Below are 23,979 nucleotides of genomic sequence, written 5' to 3'. Positions count from 1 at the left end.
ACTGCCCACATGACAGTTGCACAGAGAATTAGCATCATCTTCAACTGATCAAACCTGGATGATGAGCAGTTAATATTCATTAGCTGGGAACAGGGTCTACTGGGCTGGTGTTTTGGTGGCTTAACAGATGAAGTTTACAGGACCCCAGGGTCTCACTGACTAGAAACTGACCAATCATCTGAGCAGCTTGGACTAAGGCCTGCCTAAGAGCGGGCAGTGGCTGCACCGGCTCTGAGTGGGCACCTTCCCTGCCCAATCCTCCCTCAGCCAGATCCAGGCTCTGCTGTACAAACTACAGCCATTGCTCCTGAATCTACTTGCTGGTATTATTTCCACAGTACCTTCAATGGAGTGGTTAGTGGGGGTGCTATTTGTGTCCCTACCTTGTTGTTTGGCCAGATGCTGATTCTGATGTACCTGAACCACTGCTGCAGATGGCCAGCAGATTATCTTGATCGCAGATGATATTCTTGTGCATCCTGTGTTTGACTCCTTTATAATCTTCCTTTTCTTCTTGGTACCCGAGTCATGATCCTGGAAAACACGACAGAAACTGAGAGAACTATTGATATGTTGCTGGGAGAAGACCATGCAGAGGTGTCAATTCATTCCCAGGTCACACGTCTGTTCTCTTTGTTCACCAGCTTCCTAGGGGAGTCTAGGGGAGTCAAGTGAATCGAAGCTGGGCTGAGAAGAGGGTGTTGCAATGTGGTGTGCCCTTAAAATAGCCAGCAGCCTGACTGCACGGGGACATGACTTTATTTAGTGAGATAATACAGAAAGGGAGCACAGCACAGTGACCGACAGAGTGGGGGCTGGTGCCTGATGGTCTGGATTCAAATCATACCAGAAGCCACATGAACCTGGAAAGTTATGCAGACCCTCTGTCCTCAGTTCCTTGTTCTGTGATAATGGAAACGTTAATAGGGCCCACTTATTAGTATTACATGATGAAGCTTAATACAGCAAATCAGGTAGACCCTGATGAAAAATGATGGTTACTTCATAAGTTCTACCTAAGTGTGCAAATATTAAATGTCTGGAAGAATAAGCAAGAAATGTGGTAGTGCTGCCTCCAGAGAGGGGACCTGGATGCCACAGGGCAGGGGAGTGGGGAAGGTTATGGGTGTGATGCTTTAGAGCTTGTGAAGAATATCTGTCATCATCTCCTGTGATCCCCACATCAGCCCCGTGGGGAACTCATGGCAGGTGCTGTGAACCATATTTTATGGTACATGGCACGAAAATGTTGAGATTTTAAGTGACTTTCCCGGAGTCGCAAAGCTGATGACAGATGGATGTGGGACAGGAATGTAGTTGGTTCCCTGGGACAGAAATCCCTGAACCCCTGAATCCTCTAGATGGTGCTCTGGACCCCTGAGCCCAGGGCTCCCCTCCCTCCATGACCCCAATCCTCCTGCCTGCCCCATGGTTGCTCCAAGGACAGGAGGGGTCTGAGCCAACAGGAGGGCCCATGCCTGACCCGCTGCCTCCCTTACATGTTGATCCCTGACCCCACAGCTCTTAAATATCCCTGAAAGAAGGTCCCTTGAAGGATCAGGGGGTCCCATCTACGTCCCTCCTCCCTCAGCGTCTTCACACACTGGGTGAGCCTCCTGGTGGTCTGACCAGTGGTCGGCTTGTCTCCACGTGGCTCAGAGCCCTGGTCTCTCCAAGCCAGTTGCCCACATGGCACGTCTCTAACAAATTAGCTTGGTCTTCAACAACCAGCCCTGGATGCACAGGTAGTGCTGATTAATGAGGACAGTGGCCTGCTGGGCTGTGCTTGGTGGTTTAGTGGGTGAAGCTGGCGTGCCCCACTGTCGCCTGACTATTGATGTGAGCAACTGTCGGAGTAGCCTGGGCTACGGCCTGGCTGGGGAGGGGCCGTGGCTGCACTGGCTCTGAGGGCGCACCTTCCCTGCTCATCCTTCCTCATCAAAATCCAGCCCCTACAAACTCCTCATCCATCCCTAGACCCTGCAGTGGCACAGGAGAGAGGCCCATGCCCTTCTAGAGGGACCCCTCCATAGCCACAACCTAGAGACCCCATCCCAGGACTGTCTCTGAGGATGACCCAGGCCCTCCTAATCTCTGTCACCAAATGTTCATTCCACTAACCCGATGGCATTGTCCCTTCTCTCCACGTTCCCAGGCAGCACCCAAACACCCAGTGATCCTGTCCACATCAACCACTGGAAATACCGCCACGAAACCCTAGTTTCCTTCCTTTCTGAAAACCTCTAGATTTAGACTGCTAATATTTGCTTTTGGATTTTGACATCGACATTCAGAAGTGTTTAGCCTGTAATTTCTCCTGTCCTGTAATATCTGCTGCGGGTACGACATCAGTATTCTCCTGGTCCGATGAAAGCAGTGTGGGTGTGTTCCCTCTGTATCTGTTCTCTGGAAGAGTGTGTAGGAGACGGGCATCGTTTCTGTCTTAAATGTTTGGTAGAAATCAGAGGAAGCCACCTGGCCCTGAAGTTTGTTTTGTGGGGAAATTTTTTTGGCATCTCTTTCTAATTGAAGTTTCCTTGGTGTATTGTACAGGGCACAGATCTTAAGCGTAGAGCTTTATGGTTTCTTGTAAATATAAACACATCTGCTACCAACACACAGTTCAATATACAGGATGTCCCCAGCACCCTGGCTGCCTCCTGTAGAAGGGGAGAAGAATAAGTGCTGACTTATTCGGTTATAAGAATGAAATCAGTTACTCCACGTATATTCCAAGTGCAGTGATTTACACACAAATAACTCAAAATGAGTGTGGCAGCACAATCAGAAAGTAGTGGAGGGTGCTGGAGGGCTGGGAGAATCCAGTCCCTTTGGGATTTCCGCTGTGGAGGTCGGGCCAGAGTAAGGAAGCTGAGAGGAGCTTCTCAGAAGCATCTGGGCTTTCACAGAGGGAAAAACTACTGCTCCCCAGAGTGGAGCGCCCACTGTAATTCACTGAGCCCTCCCTTTGCGGAGGGTGCTTTTCTGTACTTGTGTGTTATCTTACATAGAAATGTTTAAAAAAAAAAAACCGAGGAGGAGATCAATTTTGCTTGATGTAACAGCCTTTCACTGTTAAAAGTAAGACATGTATCTAAAATTTCTGCTAAATCTGTACAGCTCCGACAGGAAGTAACCGGCACTCACTAGCTGACTCAGGAGCAGAGGGGGAGCAGAGAGGCGGCCCTCCTTCCTTGGACTCGTGTCTCATTTAAGCTGCCAGACACTGCACAAGCTCCATCCCCTCTGAGTCTCAGGCTGAGGCCTCCAGGTCACAGTCCTCACAGGTGTCAGACCAGAACCTGCCACACAAAGGCAGGGACTGGAGTCAGTGGGGAGGTGGGCTCCCTGGGGTCGGTGTGTGGGACCCAGGGGGGCTACTCAGACCCTGCAAGTGACTTTGGGCCCTGACATCCCCAGGGCTCACATCCCCAGGGCACTGGGGCCTCTTTGCTGCTCTTTGCCAAGTGTGTTCTGGTAGCAGAGAGACCTGTCCTACAGGGGCGATTTAACCTGGGCATTTGGTCGGGCGGTGTTCAAGTGACTGGTCCCCTGAACAGTGAAAGTGATGCAGAGGAAAGGGGAGGCTCTGGGGCTCCAGGGTGAAAAGTGTGGGTCCCTCCCACCTGGGCGCTGTGAGTGGGAGGTCTGATGACACAGGTGGGAGTAGTGACCCTGTCCCTCCAGCCCACACGCAACACGGCCCATCATGAGATCAGCACAGTGGAAGTGGGCAGAGAACCGCAATGTTCCCTTTTCCCCTAAGAATCATTTTTCTTTCTTTAACACCCCAGCCAAACTTGCCTGTGCTTTTTAATTTAAAAATATCCTGATGCTGTGGTCATAGAATCATAAATTCTATAGCTTTGCTGTATCCCAACATGAAAAGTTTGTAGAAGACACTGCTTTTCAGCGTGTAATAAAACCAGATGTATTTGTTATCTAATTTTAAGGTCATAATTAACTTGGAATCCTGGCCCTTTAACTCATCCTAAATTAGCATTGCTTTGAATTGCCTTCATTGTGTGTGTGTGTGTTGTATTCAATTTTAACACATCTATGGAAAATCTATAGAACCTCAGGTTGAGAAATGGTGCCATGAGGTGACCCAGGCCCTTCAGTGGGGCTCCACAGAGGCTGAGGGGTCCCCAGGGGGTGGGCAAATCCCAGCCAGGTGTGGATCCTGCAGTGTCCCCTACCGGATGCCAGGGCTACCGCGTGCCCACAGGGATGCAGCAGCGCTGGGCCAGGTGAGCTGTCTGCTTGCGTGAGAAGAAGCCCCGGTGCCTCTGTCCTCCTCACCCTTTCCCCAGGACGCCTGAACTGGGGGGTACCAGGGCCACTCCAGATATCTCACCACACTTGGTGATTAACTGGGGATGTTGCCTGCTGACCTCGGCGGGTTGGGAGGGCAAGGCTGGGTCCTGCAGAGGGAGATGTTGAACCTCACCAGGGACACTCTTTACAAAGAACACAATGTGAACAACACCTCCAGGAGTGATGTATGTGGTGACCCCACAGATGCCTTCGGCCCCCCATCTAAACATAAGAGCCTGGCATATTCAGGGCTTCTATGGAACGGGGACCGTTTCCTGGCGAGATGCACTCAGGTCATCCTCCAGTTGCCTGCGCAGATTACCACCATTCTCTTCTCTCCACCTTTTTGTTCACATGCAGTGGTGAGCACCTCTGTGCTCTCCTCTGGCTTTTGGGTTTTCCTGAAGCACCAAAAAAAAAAAAAAAAAAAAAAGTCAGGGATGGCAAGGGAAGCACATACACTTATTTGCCTTCTGCTCTTCCTCCTACCCTCTCCAGGCTCACATTTCCTCTTCTTGTTCTTCCTCATCCTTTTACTTCATCCCTTCTCTTGAATCCAGGATGAGAGAATTTTTTTTTAATTGGATGAGTCAGTCTTCTTTTACTTAATTTATTTTTAACGACCTTATTGGAATATATTTGCTTTACAATGGTGTGTTAGTTTCTGCTATATAACAAAGTGAATCAGCTATACATATACATACATCCCCATAACCCCTCCCTATTTTGTCTCCCTCCCACCCTCCCTATCCCACCCATCCAGGTGGTCACAAAGCACCAAGCTGATCTCCCTGTGCTAAGCGGCTGCTTCCCACTAGCTATCTATTTTATGTTTGGTAGTGTATATATGTCCATGCCACTCTCTCACTTTGTCACAGCTTAACCCTCCTCCTCCCCATATCCTCAAACCCATACCGTTTTTATGCTAAGTTATATTCTACATGTAGCCAGAAAAATGTTAAAAAGATTTTTAAAGAACTGCGCATCTATTTTTGAAGCTGATTTGCCTGTTCAAGGCTTGCTAGCACTTTATCCATCTCAGTGCTATTTCACTTAGTAAACAAATGCAGTTGCCATAATTGCTGCATATGTGTCTGTGTTCCCTTCTAGGCTATATGTTTTTGAAGTTAGAAACTATATTTATATCACAGCCCCTATGTATAGCACAATATCCATTGCTAATTCAGATTGTGCTTTAAGATATAAGAGAAAATTTAACCCGTTTATTATAGTCATAAACATCTAGCAAACCAACCAGAAAATAAAAACTAATTTTCAATGGGTTGGCCAAGAACAAAAAAGAGAGGAATACCTAGTGCAAAATCATATCTCTAATAACTACTGTTGGATTTAGAGCACACACATGCTAAACTTATTTTAAAATATCTTCTCATCAAAGATTTGAGGTTGGACCTGAAAAAATTATATCAGATGTGAAAATAATTATGTGGTCTGACCAGCGTGGATCACACAAAGTAAGTGTATACTGTGTATAAAGTAGATAAACTACGAGGTCCTGCTGTATAGCACAGGCAACTATATTTAATACCTTGTAATAACCTATAAAGGAAACGGATCTGAAAAAGAAATATATATATCTGAATCTCTTGGCGGTACACCTGAAACACAACATTGTCAATCAACTATACTTCAAGTAAAACAAAACAAAACAAAACAAAGTAAGTGTAAAGGGAAGTATAGTTTTATAAATTCACCTCTGATATCCAATGGACCAACTGAAAGAAAATGGAAAGTACAACTTTCTAGGAGACAGGACATGGCCAGCAAACAAGGCCATTACCCTCGGTAACGGTCATACCTGCCAAAAGATATACAGACTAGCCTGCATTCATGAATACATAGGAATTCTTCATTTATCTGGCATTGTTAGGCAATGAGGTATTGTATGTTAGGAGAAGTTTTTTTAACTGACAAATTGAAGAGGAGTTATTTTAACCTTCACTCGGGAATTTTTTTCTAAAATTAAGAAATGTATCCACAAGTGCATCTAATGTTTCCGTGATAACTCGGGGTCATCAGTTCAATCAACGTTTGCATGAATAATGCAAATGGAAACAAGACAGGCATGCTTACTGAAACTGAAAATGACATGGCACTGGCTGGAATAACTGATGAGAGAGCAAGAAAAAAGCAAAAATGAAAACAAACCGTGATCAAGAAACAATCAGTCAAGTTCTGACTTTCTGTACTTAGTTTCAAAACGAGATACCACAAATCCTAGCGAGAGACTCCAGCATCATTAGCTGTCTTTCTCCTTTGTTTCCACCTTCCTTTCCTTTTCCTTCTATCCTAGACTGTTACAGGCAGTGCTTATAGCTGCTTGCAAGACAAATTCTAATACTTGCTTTCTCTCACACAAACTTCACAATATGTCCATGTGATAAATAGTATGGAATTAAAGACAGTTCATCACAGGGACATCTCCTATGAAAATAAAATTAGAAACTAGCTTCTAAACATGCAGAGAGAAGGGCGTGGTGTCAGGCACTAATTCCCTTGGGAATTCCTGTCCATTTCTAATAGACGTTCTTCTTTACCAAGATCCCTTTTTATTGGTGTCCTGTTCCAGACTGCTCCACTCCACCCATCCTCATCCTGTAAAATACATTCACACTCTTTTGTGACCCTAGTTATTTTCCCATTAAATAATCAATCATAGAACTGTCGGAATTAAATACAGAGTGAAATTAAAATACTGGAGTCACTTGGAGGGTTTAAGCAGCTCCACCAGAAAATACTGGGCATGGATTTAAAAGAGGCTGCGTGGGACTTGCTCTTGTCCAAGTTCTTTCTCAAGAAGTATCTGAAATAAGCCTAAATTCAGAGTTAATCAGTCTGGCCTGCTTTCTCAGGTGGACTGGAATTCATTGCTCTTTCCCCTCAACTCCCTGATGTCAGTGGCACTTTCCGGAGGGGAGGTGGACTTCTCTGCCTACTGCAGAAGCTCAGTTCCCCCAGGAACCACTCCCCATCTGAATCCCACACTGGAGGCCAGATGCCAGCCTTCCCAGAACATTCGTGATCTCCTTTCGGTTTTTGACCTGCTCAGATTGAGTCCCTGTAGACTCTTTCTCAGCTTGAAACCTGATATTCAACCCCTTCCCTGACCTTGATGGTTACCTGCCTACTTTAGGCCTCAGGTGCTTTAGCTATAAATCGATATATTTGCCCTTAATTCTAAAGTCTTCTTTCTAAAGCTCTACAATGTGTGGCTCCTTGAAAATGTTTCTCTTTGCTGGTTTTAATTTTGTAGAGAATTAAAACCACAGCTACTCTAAAAGACAGTAAGTTGCATTCGATAAGGAAAGTGTGCTTCTGTAGTTAGATTAACAGGGATGGAAGACGACTTAGTATGTTTTAAGATACTCATGATCCGTTCTCGTGAGAGTCGGGGGAAGAAGGGGAAGAGAGTTAATAAAATACCAAACGATTGTGACAAATTAAGTTCACCAAGATGTAGCTGATTAGTTACTACTTGAATAAGCCACACATATCCAATCCAAGTTGTCCTTTATTTTTCTAAGTAGGATCCCAGTGAACTGAGTCCCATGTTCAGTAACTCCACCTTCAGTGGCTTAGTCTTTAAAAACTGTTATGTTGCTGGAAGAAGAAATATTGCCCATCAGTCCTAATTGATGTTTAGCTATCACGCACATTTGAAATAAATTTATTACTTTGCCTGATCTCAGTGTAATACATTCCAAAGCGGCAAAGAGCACATGAAAAGTTATGGAGTCTCCATCTTCTACACTGAAGTGTGCAATAAATTACATATTATTTGGCCGTGAAATTCACAAGCCATAGAAACCACGCCATTAGCAATGTATACAGTGGTAAACAGCAGGTAATGAGAATGATATAAAACAAAACAGACTGTGTATGTTGGCACTGCTGCCAATAAAACAATCATTAAATGCATTCATATGCATCTACGCTAGGTAAGCTCTTTAGGGCAATTGCTATGAGTTCTACATACCTGTCAGGATATTATATATAGCCCACTTTCTATGGCCTTTATTCAAAGACGCTGAGAAAGGGTTACTCTGGGTAAATTCAGACCTTTTCTCAATATAGAATTTGGTCAACATGCATTCTGAACAGCAAAATTTCACAGTGCTTTCAATTTTCCTACACTAATTGCCACCTCAGCAAATGCAGGATTAAGTATAATGGATTATAAGAAGTTAGAAAGGAAAGATGGAAGAAAAGAAGGAAGGTAGAAAAAAGGTGGGTATGGAGTACTTCAACATTTATGTAGAGTGGACCTAAAACTAAATTGAGGTTTCCCTGAACTATTAGCATACGCTATAGAAACTTAAATGAAAAAATAAAAAAAACCAGCAAGGGAAACTCAAAGATTCTTTGTTTTTTCACTTTACTGCATATACACGTCCATCTTAAACAATCTATATGCTTATATCCAATAAGAGAGCATTGTTTTGCAAGGCTATTTGGGTTCTATCAGCATGTAGAGGTCAGACAACTCAACTTTAGCAGAGTTAGCCTTCAGGTGAATAATTGCTTCTTTCAGGTTGTGAGCATTTGATTTTTCCAGAAATGTTTCCCAAAAAATGAAAACTAAAAGAGTCCTACGACAGCGTCCTTTAGAAGTTTTATAGTATCAAGGCTTTTGGAGGAAGAGTATCCTTGTTGATTACCAACACAATGATTCCAAGCAGGTCAATTTATGCTGAGAATATTATATAACAGAACCCACTTCACCTCCATTATACTGACAATGATCTTCCTTACTTCAACCTTGTGGTTTTTAGTAAAGTTGAAAATACGGAGCCAAGAACAGACAGTGACAATGCCAGAGACTCAGATGTACCTATAGGTGCCTTCAGACAACATCAGCCACCCAGGCTAAAGTCCTGGTTTAAAACATCCCAACATGAATGAATCTCAAAAACCATATGCTGAGCAAGTGAAGCCAGATCAGAAGGGCACCGACTGTATTATTCAACTTACATGAAATTCTAAACTGGGCAAAAGTCATCTCTAAAGATAAAAAACAGATCCGTGGTTGCCTTGGGGTGGGAGATGGGGATACTTTTGCAAAAGCCTAGGAGGAAACTTTCTAGGGTTTTAGGATTGTTATCTATCTTTATGGGGGTGGTAGTTAAACAAATGTATACATTAATTAAAAGTCACTGAACCGTTGACTAAAAATGTCTGCATTTTATTGTATGTAAATGATACCTTAATAAGGTTGATTACAAAATGAACCAAAACCAAAACAAAACTGAAGAAAAACCTCTCAAGACCTCAAAGAAAATATACTGTTTTCTTCCAGGGTACCAGATTGGAAATGAGGCATTGGTCTGTTCTACCCTCAGATTATCTCTAGGATTATCTAGTCTATTTTAAAGCACTAGAGTCCCCTATCAGGAAAACTCACCCCATGTTTAATTACTTTGATTTCTTCTCTGCCTCTTCTCCCAACACAGTGAAGTCATTCACGGAAGAAAAGCCAGCTTTTGCCAAATTTTCTTCATCATATATTCTTTCCAAATCTATTATTTATGTAATAAAATTTTGCTACACTTTGTAAAAATCTAGCTTTTTGAGGCTTACAAATCTTAACAGTTAACCTATTGCCTCCACTGGAATTTGGAAAAAAATTATTTTGAAAAGGAATAGCTGAGACTTGACATTTTTTGTGTGTGTGATTTTCTCTTCACCTAAGAGAGAAGTGAGTAGGAATGAGAAACACATACATAAAGAAAAATAAATTTATCTTGCTGCCTTTGCATGGTTATAATTTATAGGAGGCCCTTTTCAACAATAATCTATTATCAGAATCAACAAAATATAATCTCCATGAAGGCCAGGCCAGGATATTTGTCTCTTTTTCAGCAGATTGCAATACAAACCACATTCATGGATATGCTCCTTGATGATCTTTGTAATACTGTAACAGTTGACCATTTCCTCATGCCTCTTCCCCTTAACTTCAACCTGGTTTTTCACCAATGACCTCACATTTCCTTCTCTATCACTTGGTTGTGGGCCTCTTTTCCAACTCCAACTCGCATTTCACTCTGGCACCAAAGGAAGACTCACACCTTCCTGCTTTTTAATGATACCTCAAGGTCATTACCATATTGTGATCACCCTGAAGAATAGCCAGACAATTGTTATTTCAGAGCCATCTGACAGTTTGTAGCTCTAAAAATTAACTAAGGACCGCATTTGTCAAAAATATCCTAGTTTAAGATTTTGGTAATACAGCAACAGTAATTCCGAAGTCATTTATGACAATCAGTGTGGGAAGCACCCTCCTTCAGGAAGATCCTTTGCCATACAATACTCTTTCCCTGTCTGGTAATAAGGAAGCACGGCCGTGGAAAGTAACCTTTTGTGGAAAGAAATACTTGGCTTTGAGAAGGCTTGAAGTTCATACATTTTTCTTGAATTAGATTCCCCATTAATTACTTTATCCACAAAGAGGTAATTATCAGAGTTATGTAAGCAATTAAGGAGATGCTACTCCACATTCTTTCAGCTTGTTGACCTTTCTCTCTTTATTTCATGTGGCTATCTGAAACATCAGTGATTTACATGCCTTTTTTTTTTGACAGATTTCTGTGTGTGTGTGTGTCCCCATGATGAAAACATCATTAAAGTAAAATATCAGGAATACATTCTTAAGAAGCAGTCGACTTAAAGTCCTAGAAAAAATGAAAGCACTAATATTCATGGACAACTCTACACTCTGAAAGTTACTCCAAATTTTGTTGACCTCTCTTTTGTCTAGGAGTTTTTCAAATTTTCTACCATGATCATTTGTTAGTTTTATAATTACATAATAAAGGCATTACATCATATAATCTTTTGTTATCCATTGCAGTTTTAAAACTATTCCTTTCCTTGTCCTCAGCAGATATGTCATAGATTATTAGTACATAAGCAAAGACTTTCAACGTAACAGTACTTTATAGTGAGAAGAACTATACTGAGCTATCTCTATCCTAAGACAATGCACTAGGAAAGCACTAGGAATTCTTAAACACTAGGAATACAGAGACAATCAAGGGGCAAGTTCCTTGCCTTCGAGTATACAGGATCATTATAGCAAATGCTTAAATAGCATTTAGTAAGTAACTCACCACAGCAGTCTTATTATCCTCCATTTTAATAGGTGAGCAGAGGAAGCCACAGGGAATTCATAGGGTAAAGCCAGAATTTGAACCTAGGTAGACTAGTACACTCTCCACGGCTTTAACTACTACGTTAAAAAAATATATATATATAAGTTATATATATATATAAAACTCCAAGTATTCCAAAGTTACAAAACACTTATCTACCAAAACTCAAAAAGGAGCACACAAACTTGCATAGAAAATAAACATGTGGGTTTCCCTTGTGGCGCAGTGGTTGAGAGTCTGCCTGCCGATGCAGGGGACACGGGTTCGTGCCCCAGTCCGGGAAGATCCCACATGCCGCGGAGTGGCTAGGCCCGTGAGCCATGGCCGCTGAGCCTGCGCGTCCGGAGCCTGTGCTCCTCAACGGGAGAGGCCGCAACAGTGAGAGGCCCGCGTACCGCAAAGAAGAAAATAAACATGTAAAAGTTCATAAATAAACCACAATATAACCTGCTCCACATAATATACTGACTGCAGTGTCCTGGGCCTCTCCCATCCTTAGGTAGCTGGAAATTACAACAAAATAATACTTTTCACCTTTGGAAGCCACACCATCTCTCATACCAAGCAACCAATTACTTCCTTAGAGAGAACAGGAAATTAACCTGAATATCATAAAAAATATATATATAGCATTAGTGATGTAGAATGTTTGTTTAAAGACAATAACTTCAATAGCAGAGGGAACTTTACCATTGCAGGCTTCAGATAACCTCTATATTTCTCAGATTTCATGCTAAATCATAAAATGCCATATTGTGTCTGAAGCTATTTTTTCAATAGTCCATTTTCTTAAATGGACGAGCAAAGCCGTAAATACTGAGGAACATTTTGGCTCCCAAATCCTAAAGCCATTCTGATTATGCCTGGGTGATCATGGGGACGTCATCGGAACTACCAGAGGACTGGCTGAAATACCAGTGTTCTGGCCAGCTTACAAATTAAAAATTATACAGAATCCAATTTTATTTTTTTGTTAAGTAATTCCTATGAGGCTTTTGAGATGTCACTGTAAAGTCCTTTCATGTGTAATCTTTATCCATTAGATAGGGAACAATGCCAATCCCCATCATAAATACTGTCACAACCTGACACTGAAAATCCATTGCAGGGCATAGGACCTGCAAATAGGAGGTGAATCACACACATCCACTCATTCAGACAATCCACAAATATTCATTTTTAAGTCTACTATATGCCAATAATGTACCGGCCTCTCAGATGCTAAACCATGCTAAATGCTGAAACAGACATACTCAGTTCGGGCCCTCCTGGAACTTATTACCTACAGAAGTGCCTTCGTTGTAAATGGTCAGGTCTCAGCCAATGCTATTATCATCAGCAGGTGACCAAATGATACAGCTTGCTTCCCTTCCGAGGTACAAAACAGTTCTTACACCTGAATGGGATGCAAAGAATAATCTGACTTCTGTTCACCAGGGCATGAATTGAACTGTCCTTGCAGAAGAGATAACAGATGGTGTGAACCCCACATCCTAGAAACGGGCCAGGCACACGACAAGTGTTCAGCTTTTCAAAAACAAATGAACAATCACTTCCTCTCCTAGATCTTTACACCCTTCCTCTGTTGGCTACTTTCTCTCAGCTTATAAACATCCTCAAATATACTCACTTAAAAAAACTCTCAGACCTATGATCCTTTGGATATTCTTGTGGTTAACCTAAGTCTCTACCATGCCTTCAAACACCTGTCCTCCCAAAAGCCCACATCTGTACCTTGGGCCCAGACCTGTCTACCAGGCCCCTCTAAAGCACTGAAGATGAAGGAAGATCCTCTCACCACCCCCAATCCCTTTCTACTGTGCTCTGTATCTCTCAAAAAGATGCAGCTGTAAACTGTCACCCACGCTTGCTGCCCTCCCTTTTCTAACTGGTCACCAGGCCTCACCCATTCTCTCTCAGATCTGCAAAACCCGGTCCCACCTTTTATAACTTAAGTGGGACCCTTAGATTACAATTCACCCTGCACCCAATCAACTGCCTTCCACATGGAGGTCCAAGTGAGTCTCTAAACCAGAATTCCATTTCACTGTTCTTTGGTGTTTCCTGCAGCCTTCAGGATAAACATCCAAACATCTGACAGGACAAACAAGGCGCCTTTTTGTTGGGCCCCACTAAGTTTTCAGTATTAACTCTCATTTCTTTCCCAAACCCTGAGTTCCAGCCCTGTACATTAGTTTTGCCATATTTTCTTACATTTCTCAAACTTCAACACACACTGCTTTCTCCTGCCACCCCAGGAGCTTCTACATATCCTTAGAGAGGACAGCCCTTCCTCCAAGAATCCTACCCTGAACTTTCCCTTCCAAGTTTCTGTGCTCTGCAAAGGGGAAAGATGGCGGGGAGGGATACATTAGGAGTTTGGCATTAACATATACACACGACTATATATAAAATCATCAACAAGGACCTACTGCATAGCACAGGGACCTCTACTCCATATCCTGTAACAAACTGTACGGGAAAAGAATCTGAAAAGGAATGGATATATGTATAACTGAATCACTTTACTGTACACCTGAAAGTAACACAATATTGTAAATCAACTATCCTCCAATATAGAATAAAAATTAAATCAAAGAAAAAAGAGATTCTGTGCTCTGTAGCAGCAGAACTCACTTCTTCCAGAGCACTGACTCCTGTGCTTGTGTTTACTTTTTGCCCAGCAGAAGGGAAGATTACCTAGGGCAGAAGCATCGTCTCCAGCAGCCCTTGGTTCTGACATCTCATTCAAGTGCCAGGATACTTTACACACATAACCTGCTTAATTAATTCTAAGAACCCACAGAAAGAGTGGTTTTTAATGTCATTTTACAAGTGTGGGGATTGTAGTGCAAAAGAAACCTGTCCAGGCCACAGAGAGCATAAGCCCTGGAATTCAAACCCTAAGCTGCCTTGACACCGGTGCTCTTTTCACTATATATGATACACCTATTGAAAAAAATTTTTTTTTCCTGAGCCCTGTTTGAATGGAAAGGAAATGAAGCTGGGATATATCCATTTCCTAATCGCTTTGGTGCGTACCAGGCAAAGTCATTCAACAGACCAGGTAACATCTGTGCAACAATTAACGATGCTCCAAACTGTGCTAAGTGTTCTACTTTGTAGAGTCTAGAAGCATTAACACAGTGCATCCTTGTAACCGCCACAGAGGCTGGGTCCTGTGAAGCCCATGCTACAGATGAGAACACTGAGACCTTGAAGCCTTAAGGCACTCGGCCGGGGTCACCGAGCTGGCAGGAGTCCTAGGCCGCACGCCCCGTCCAGTGCACGTACACCCGGTCACTGGGCACCGGTTCCAGTGCCCACCCTCCACCGTTAACCATTTAAAACCCCGCTTCTCACCGCCCACACGAGGGCCCCTGGAAGCGGGAAGTACAAACCTGTCTCGACAAGCCGTGGCTGGAAGAAGCTCTGGATACAGATCAGGGGCAGAGGGTGCTCAGGAGCGGCGCCCAGTCTACCCGCGGAGGCAGAAGGCGTTAAGTCCAGCAGGCCCTCCCTCAGGGAAGCCCGCACGGAGGGCAGAGGCACCGAGTCCTGCAGCGCGCACAGGTCCTCAGAGCGCGAGAAGGAGTCGGCCGCGCTGTCCGGGCGCAGCTTCACCGAGTGTTCACGGCCTGAGCGCGGCCTCGGGGACGCTGGCTGCAGACAGGATGCCCACACCCGCCTGGGGGCCCCGGCTCGCCTCCCGGCCCCTCGGGCGCCCACCGCCCGGCGGCTGCGGCCCGAAGACACAGGGCCACGGGCCCAAGCTAGGCCGGGCCCTCCATGCCGCGCTCCGGAGCCCACGCGCGGCCTGGTGTTGGCGCGGGCATCAACGCCCTCCCGAGCCGCGCGGTTGCGGTTTAAGCCTCCCGGCGGGCCCGTGGGGGCGGGGCTCGAGGACTTCTGCGAGCTCGCCGTGCGTCCGCACGCAGACCCGCCTCTCCTGACGACGCGGCCTGAGGAGCGGTGTCGGCAGCTTCGAGACTAGGGGAGCGTGAAAGGTAGGAGGTGTGGAGAATTTGGGGTTTCCAAAAAGCGTTTGCTGACTGATCCAAACAAAAGTGAGACATGGTTGTATCAGCACATTTTAAAAGTAGTTAAACTCCCGCTAAGTGTCTGTGCTCGCCCCGCCCAGAAGAGAGCGTGAACTCCGTGAGGGACACAGGAAAGGCTGAGTGAACGTCTGCCTGTGGTCCCTTACCTGGTGCACGGGTGTGTGAATTTCTGCGGAGAGCTCTTAATTTCTGTCGTTTCTGCTGGCTTGACACGGTGGTTGGCAAACGGTGACGTGTTCCGTGCATTCAGGACATGATCGTGGTTCCTAATAATCACTTTTTTTGTACTGACACCTCCACAGAGAATTTACTACTGAATATCCACTTTGCAGAAGAGAAAGTGAGGCGTAGGAAGTGAAGTGACTGAGTAAGAGGAAGGACTCAGACAATTGGTGTTAGTAAATTAACCCTGCAAGGAGGCCGTTAGCCTGCGGTGGCTCTAGCGATGCGGTCGCCCACTTAAACCAACCCAAATCTAAGCCTGTCAGCGCCTCAGGGTGACGAACACCGCTGAGGACACCCAGTCACAAACCACCAACTAGGCGTTAAAGCCATAGCAAATCACTCGTTTCCTTGCTTTGCTTCTGCCCTTTTAAAATAAACATCTCTGCAGCTCCTGTGGCTGGAGTGCTCCTCACCTCTTCCGCTTTGTGGTGCGTGAATTGAATCTATTTTTGCGCACATAAAGTGTTAAAATTTTAAATATGCCTCAGTTTGTCTTCTAGGATTGGCCGTAGAAGTTGGATTTGTGTCCAGTTTCTAGAGCAATGGTCGTCCTCTGGTCAGGCCTTAGGCGTTACGTGTACAATGTTCCTCTTCTACCACCACCTTCTGGATGCCTCCACCCACTACCAGCTCCCACTCATCAGTTCCCCTAGATGTGGTCAGCAATGGCTTTTACATGCAGCGTGCTCACATTATAACACCGCAGACACTCCTCCGTCCTCCAGCCAGTGTGTGAAGTGAAACATTACCATTCCTGTTGAAGAGTCTCTGGTGTGACCACTTTCCCAAGCACAGCAATTCCCCAGCTGACCCTGGGTAACCACTCTTCTGAACTTGGTCTCCATCAGTGGCATGGATGTCTTTCTATGTAGGCTACATGTTTAAGTATTCTTAAACTGCATATCGTATTTTATTTTGTTTTCTCTTGTTACTTGCTTTATTTAGCGTTATCTTTGCAAGGTTCATCCATGCTGACACGTAAAGATCTGTCTAGTTCATGTACTTTCCTCGCTACGTAGGATTCCCATGTAGGGAAATCCAATAATTTATATGTGCATTTTCCTGTTGATGGACATTTAAATTGTTTCGAATTTTAAGTAAGATTTCTTTTTTAAAAAAATTTTATATCTTTTTTAAAGGTTACTTTACATTTACAGTTATTACCAAATATTGGCTATATTCCCTGTGTTCTACAATACATCCTTGAGCCTGTCGTACACCCAGTAGTTTACATCTCTCACTTCCCCACCCCTGTATTGCCCCCTCCTCCCCCTCCGCACTGGCAACCATTAGTTTGTTCTCTATATCGGTGACTCTCCTTCTTTTTTGTTATATTCGTTCAATTGTTGTATGTTTTAGATTCCATTTATAGGTGATATCCTACAGTGTTTCAGAGTTCAAAAGACTCTCACGACAGAAGCCAAAAGGTAAGAGCCATTTTACATTGACAAAAAGCATTTTAACTATGTAGAAGCAGAAAATGAAAAGAATAAACTTTGCATTACATTTAATAAAAGCTTAGGGAGATCTCTGTGGTATATTAGTGAACTTATTTGTGGAAATTTAGCCATGTACATTGTGTTGGAGAGGCACCAAGAGTTCAAGAACTCTCACAATTTGAGTACACAATTGCCTTACTTGTAGGCATGGTGGCAGCCATTTACATAACAATGATTTGGAGGATGTTGTGTTAGTCAGTTCTTGCTGTGATAATGCTTTGGAACAAATCGACCCAAAACTCAGTTCCATAAACAAGAATTTATTTTTCTTGGACCTATTGGCTAGCTGCAGTGGCCCTCTTTTAGACCTCTAGATGGCTGGTTTTGCTCCGTGTTTTGGGTCAGTTTGAGGTCTGTAACACACATCTTCCTCTGGAGCCCAACTGTGAGGCCGCAGCTCCCAGGCCCTGTCTTCTCACAAAGTTCACTGAAACATAAGAGGTGAGCCCAACTGCACAAGCCCATTTAAGGCCTCTGCTGCTCATTGAAGGCCATCATGTCTGCTCACACTTCATTGGCCAAAACATGTCACAGATCTAAGCTGTATTTAGAATATGTGTATTTGTTTAAAGTTGGGTGCCCTCACAGAAGAATATTGCATTTTGGACAGTGTTACCTTAGCATTTTCATTGGCATTTGCAAACGTGATAAACGCCGTGTGCACTTTTTCACCTTTGAGAACTTTCTGAAATTGTGGGACCATTTCTATTGGAAAAGAGGAAGGTACACTTTAGAACTCAACTCTAGTTACGGCATTGTTGGGAGAAGAATTACTGAGATAAGGTCAATACAAGTGAAAGATTTGGGATCACATATTCATCATTAACATTAGCATTCTACAGAACATTCCTGGAGAATTGTGATGCTTGCTTTATGTGATTTCTATCATAAATCATTAGAATTTGACCAAGACACTTCAGTGAAACATACATCATACAGCACATCGCATTTTAGTTTTTCCTACCACTCCACAACTTATCATCAATACTTCACCATAACTCAGAAACAGAAACAGAAACTGAGTGAGTTCATTGTTAGCAGACGGGCTTCACAAGCAATACTAGTGGAAGTTCTTCAAATGATAGCAGACAGTAACTCAAGCCATACAAACAAAACAAAGAATGCTGACTAGAGCAGTTGTGGAGAGAATTATAAAAGATACTGTAATTTCAAATTTCTTCTCCTTTCTTCTCTTAACTAATTTAAAAAGTAAGTGTCTAAACAATATGACTATATTTGGATTGTTCTCTATATAACATAAAAAAATCATATATTTGATGATATGGCACAACGAAGGCAGTGAGAACAAAGCTGTGTTAGAATAAAAATGACAGTAGATCATAAGCTGAATCCGCAGGAAGAAAGGAAGAGAACCAGAAATGGTAAATAGATTAACCGGACAAACTCAAAAATATTTATTTGCTCAACTTTCTTCTCTAAGCTCTTTGAAAAAATAAGCTTGTGAGAAGTAATTATTATAATAATATGTTGTTAAGTATGTAACATATATAAATGTAATAAAAACAAAAAAGAGGGGAAGGCATACAGCTCTATAAAAGTACAGTTTCTGTTTCTATCTGGAATGAACCTAGTAAAAATCTGAAGAGATTCTGAGATGTATTACATAAGCCCTAGTGCAGCCATTACTCAAACAATGTGGTTAAAAATCATTAAAGGAATTACATGTTACGGTAGAAAATATCTACCTACTATAAAAGGAAACTGGAGGAACAATAACAAAAAAGCAAAAACATGAGGCATGTAGAAAACCAAAGGTAAAATGATAGACATAAATAAATCCTACCATATCAATAATAAAAACTAAATGTAAATGAATTAAACAGTATAATCAAAAGGCATATATTGTCGAACTGGGTATTAAAAAATGTTTTCTATAGGAGACACTCCTTGGATTCAAAAGTCTAATGTGTACAAAGTAAAAGGATGAAAAAATATACATCATGCAAATAGCAACCGTAAGCATTGCTGAAGTGGCTATACTAATACCAGAAAAAATAGACTTTAAAACAAACAAAAAAGTTACTAGATATGAAAAGGGACATTTTATGATAAAGAAAGGGAAGATACAAAAATCTTTACCCTATTTGCCCTGAATAAGGTAAAACCAAAATACACGAAGAAGAAAATACCAAAATCCATGAAGAATTGAAGGAAAAAATAGATAATTGCACAACATTGGGTAGAGGCTTCAGTACTCCACAGTCAATAATGGATAGAACAGTTAGGCAGAAGATCAACAACGATATAGAAGACTTGGACAAGACTATGAATTAACAAGACCTAATAAATGTTTACAGAACACTCAACCAAAGAGTAAAATACTCATCCTGCTCAACCACATGTGAAACGTTTCCAGCATAGATGACATGCTAGGCTGTAAGAGAAGAGATTGAAACCCACATACATTGCTGGTGGGAATGTAAAATGGTGCGGCCATTTTACAAAACAGCTTGAGAGTTCCTGCAAGTGTTAAACATAGAGTTACCCTATGACCCAGCAGTTCCAGTACTAAATATATACCTAAGAGAAATAAAAACTTATGTCTGCACAAAAGCTTGTACGTGAATGTTCATAGAAGCATATTTCTAAAAACAAAAGGTGGAAATAATTCAAATGACAACTGGATAAATGAATAAACAAAATGTGGAATATCCATACAATAGAATAGCATTCAGCTATAGAAAGGAACGATCTACTGATCCATGTTACAACATAGATGAACCATGAAAGCATTATGTAAAGTAAAAGCAGCCACTCACAAAAGATCACATATTGTACGGTCCCATTTATATGAAATGCCCAGAATAGCAAATCTGTAGAGACAGGAAGTAGATGAGTGGTTGCCTAGGGCTGAGAGGGTTGAGGAGATTGAAAAAAGCTTGTTAATGTGTAATGGGTTTTTTGTGGGGGGACAGAAATCTAAAATTGGATTGTTGTGATGCTTACCCAAGTCTTTTAGTGGTTACACTCAGAACCACTGAATTGTATACATTAAAGTGTTGAAATTATGGTATTTAAATAACATCCCAATAAAGCTGTTAAAATTATGACAATTTTATATTTATAAATTTGAAAATTCATCGAAAATGACAAATTCTTTAAAAATGCAAGCTAACAAGACTAACCCAAGAAAGAAAACATATCTCAAAAACCTATATCTACTGCAAAAGTTGTTTGTATAATTAAGTACCTTTACAGAAAATGATTGCCAGGGATAAATGGCTTTCCAAGTAAATTCTTCCAAATATTTAGGGAAGAAATATTGGTAATCTTACATAAAAATCTTCCAGGAGACAGAAAAGTATATATTGCTCAAATATTTATAAGGCCAACATAAGCTTCAGATCAAAACTAAAAAGAATATTACAAGAATAGAATCACAGGCCAGTTTCTCTTTTGAACATGCATGCAAAATGTGTAAACAGAAGCACAAACTGTATCCATGGTATGTAAAACAATCATATATCACAATCAAAGTAGCTTTATTCTAGTAATGCAAGGTTGGTTTAATGTTCAAACATGAAACTGATCCCAGGAATGAATTAGAGTGGGAAAAAAAGTCATTTAAAACAGAAGTCTTGGGACTTCCCTGGTGGTCCAGTGGTTAGAACTTGGCGCTTTCACTGCTGGGGCCCTGGGGTCCAATTCCCGGTCAGGGAACTAAGATCCTGCAAGCCATGAGGCAGGGCCCCCCCCCCCGCCAAAAAAAAAAAGGAAAAAAAGAAGACAACCAGGAGAAGCAGAAGATCGAATAAACATAACAGATAACACCTTATGAAAAGTAGGTGAAGATTATGGAATATTCTAAAATTTTCAAACAAAAAGAAACATTTAAAGATTCAAGAGGATGTGACAAATATTGTACATAGGCAAAAAATAAAATAAAATAAAATAAACGGATGATGGGAGCCCAAAAATCCAGATGCTCATGTCCTGTCTCTGAAGATTCTCATTCAATGGGTTATGCATTTCCTCTATGTTTAAAAACCTACAGGTGTTATAAAGCAGAAACTAACACACCATTGTAAAGCAATTATACTCCAATAAAGATGTTAAAACACAACCAAACAAACCTACAGGTGATTCTGATATGATGCACAGACAATGTAAAGCTTCTGCTTTACAGGAAATAATACCAGATTATTTTGTTATTTTATGGTTATAGTAACAGGTTGTACTATTGACTGGTAAGTCTGATGTCAAAATGCACTCCCCACTAGGGATATAAAAGGAACTAATAGTCTCTACGGCTACTTGGTGGCAGCATGCATGTATCGCAAGGGCAATTATTGTAGGAATCCAAATGAGTGGAACATTTTAGAATTGGAAGACTACATACAGATCATCTAGTCAAGCTTCCAACTATGATAGTTGTGAAAACTAAGGCCCATATAAAAGAAATGATTTATCTCCAAAGAGCGTTAGTGAAAGAGTATGAAATTAAAAATATCTCTGAACTTTTAATTTAATGCTGTTTTTATTAATCTCATGTATTAGCTTAAACTTCAGTGTGACAGATTTGGGATTGAATTCTTGCTCAGATTTACTGATTGCGTGCCTTTTAGTAAGTTACTAAAACACTTTTTTAAAAAAAAATAGATTTATTTATTTATTTTTGGCTGCGTTGGCTCTTCCTTGCCATGCGCGGGCTTTCTCTAGTTGCGGTGAGCGGGGGCTACTCTTTGTTACGGTGCGCGGGCTTCTCATTGTGGTGGCTTCTCTTTGTTGCTGAGCACGGGGTCTAGGTGTGTGGGCTTCAGTAGTTGTGGTTCACGGGCTCTAGAGTTCAGGCTCAGTAGTTGTGGCGCATGCTCTTAGTTGCTCCGTGGCATGTGGGAGCTTCCCGGACCAGGGCTCAAACCCGCGTCCCCTGCACTGGCAGGCAGATTCTTAACCACTGCACCACCAGGGAAGCCCTACTAAAACACTTTTAACTTCGCTTTTCACATATGTAAAATGGTGAGCCTTGGCTGATATAGAATATGAGATAACCTAGCACTGTTCTTAACACATACACGTAGTTAACATTTTTTGGCTCTCATCCCTCTTAAACAGCCTCTATCCTCTTAACAATGAAAGTGTGTTTCAGCTAGCAAAGCACCCCAGAGCTGACCACATTCTGGCAAGAGATATAGGATTCTTTTTCTTGCTGGTGGTTCTTTATACCTGATATTTGAACTGCACTGAAACATGAACATCTCTTGTTTATACTGTATTAATGGATTGATGAATCTGATAATTTGATAGATGAATTTTAAAAAGTAATATGCAGGAAAAAAAGTAATATGCAGGAATTGAGCTGCCTTACTCTCAAGAAATATAATTTGATAGTGGTGGCTAAAACGATAAACAGTGTTTGCACAGGGAGTCCATATTGGATGTGAACTACCTGTACTCCCATTTGTCTATTAAGAATAAATAGAATCCTTTCAAAATCTGTTTTAAAGCACAGTTATTTCCTTCTGACTCATTTAAGTTACCTGCAAGAAACAGACAATCTCCTGAATCCTTGCTTAAAAGGCTTTTAATATAAAGCAGATAATTTTTTGCAACATTTCCCAAACTTTTCATTATCAAATTGGCTGAGGCTTCTCAACGATTATCATTTCACAACAATATCTCCCTTTTCACCTTTTTTAAAAGAGTTGGCCTCGTAGATGTGCCCTTCAAACAGAGCTTCACTCTCAACTTATTTTAAATTTTGTATTCAAACAGTATGAAGAAAACAGGATCAGGGAATTCAGCCATAAAAGTGAATGGATTACTGATACATGCTACATCATGGATGCAACTAAGTGAAAGAAGTCAGGCTCGAAAGGCTCTATATTGTATGCTTCCATTTATATGAAATGTCCAGCAGTGGCAAATCCATACACACGGAAAATATTATACATTAGTGGTTTCCAGGGGTTTGGAAGAGAGGGAAATAGGGAATGACTCCTCAAAATGGGTGTATGTTTCCTCTTGGGGTGATGAAAATGTTTTGTAGTTGGACAGTGGTGATAGTTGCACAACATTGTGACAGTAGTAAATTCCACTGAATGGTACAGTGAATTGTAAAATGATCAAAATGGTGGATTTTGTGTTATGTTCATTTTACTACAATAAAAAGGAGAAAGAATTAGGGAAAGACTTAGAGTTTGGGAAACTAAGGTGAACTGGTCAAGAAAAAGACAGCTCTACTGTTGAGTGTTCTCTCAGCTCTCCCAGTGCATTAATCCTCAGCAAAAAGTAGCCTGAACTTGTCGATGATAGTCATTCAACACAGTCCAGGGAAAAGTAAATAAAATAAAACCCAACTCTTCTTCTTTAGCACATCTATGAAAGGTTAACTTGCTGCTCAGCCACGTGGACATTCATGAAATCGTTTCACTTTAGGTGTCCTCTACTTCAGTACTTTACTCACAGCTCATTCACACCTGTAGGCAACAGCATTCCTTAATTGGATGGAATCTGCAGTGCTGGTTGTGATCGGTCTCATGAAAAGAAAAGGGAAGGAGGAAAAAGCCTCCACATTGACTTGGTGGTCTTGACGAAATGGATGCAGAAGACAGCTTGAGTGTCAAACTGGAAACTGTTATTTTCCTTTTCCTTTTCTTTTTATCTTTCCTATCAGGTCTTCTGCCCACTTCCCACCCCCTTCTCTCAAACAGGAAAGACACTAATTAGCTGCTTTTTTGT

At 41.9% G+C, this 23,979-nt stretch overlaps 2 protein-coding genes across 2 annotated transcripts in view; one reads left to right on the top strand and one right to left on the bottom strand.

Moving 5' to 3' along the window:
* Positions 1–23,979, top strand: part of LOC307183216 (UDP-N-acetylglucosamine--peptide N-acetylglucosaminyltransferase 110 kDa subunit-like) — an 88,969-nt gene that overhangs the window by 27,445 nt on the left and 37,545 nt on the right. The gene's annotated exons all lie outside the window — the stretch shown is intronic.
* The window catches only part of LOC307184917 (uncharacterized protein), a gene marked incomplete at its 5' end in the record, with an annotated part of 33,488 nt that continues 13,044 nt past the window's right edge, over positions 3,536–23,979 (bottom strand). The window contains 2 exons of the mRNA XM_079918669.1: positions 3,536–4,718; positions 14,894–15,482. Of these exons, the coding sequence (XP_079774795.1) occupies positions 4,636–4,718; positions 14,894–15,482 (672 nt within the window). The 3' untranslated portion in view covers positions 3,536–4,635. The remainder of the gene's footprint in view (positions 4,719–14,893; positions 15,483–23,979) is intronic.

This window comes from Stenella coeruleoalba (assembly GCF_951394435.1).
Source record: "Stenella coeruleoalba genome assembly, chromosome: 3".
Taxonomy (NCBI): domain Eukaryota; kingdom Metazoa; phylum Chordata; class Mammalia; order Artiodactyla; family Delphinidae; genus Stenella; species Stenella coeruleoalba.
The sequence above is the reverse complement of the archived record's forward strand: the minus strand, read 5'-3'. Positions and strand labels throughout refer to the sequence as shown.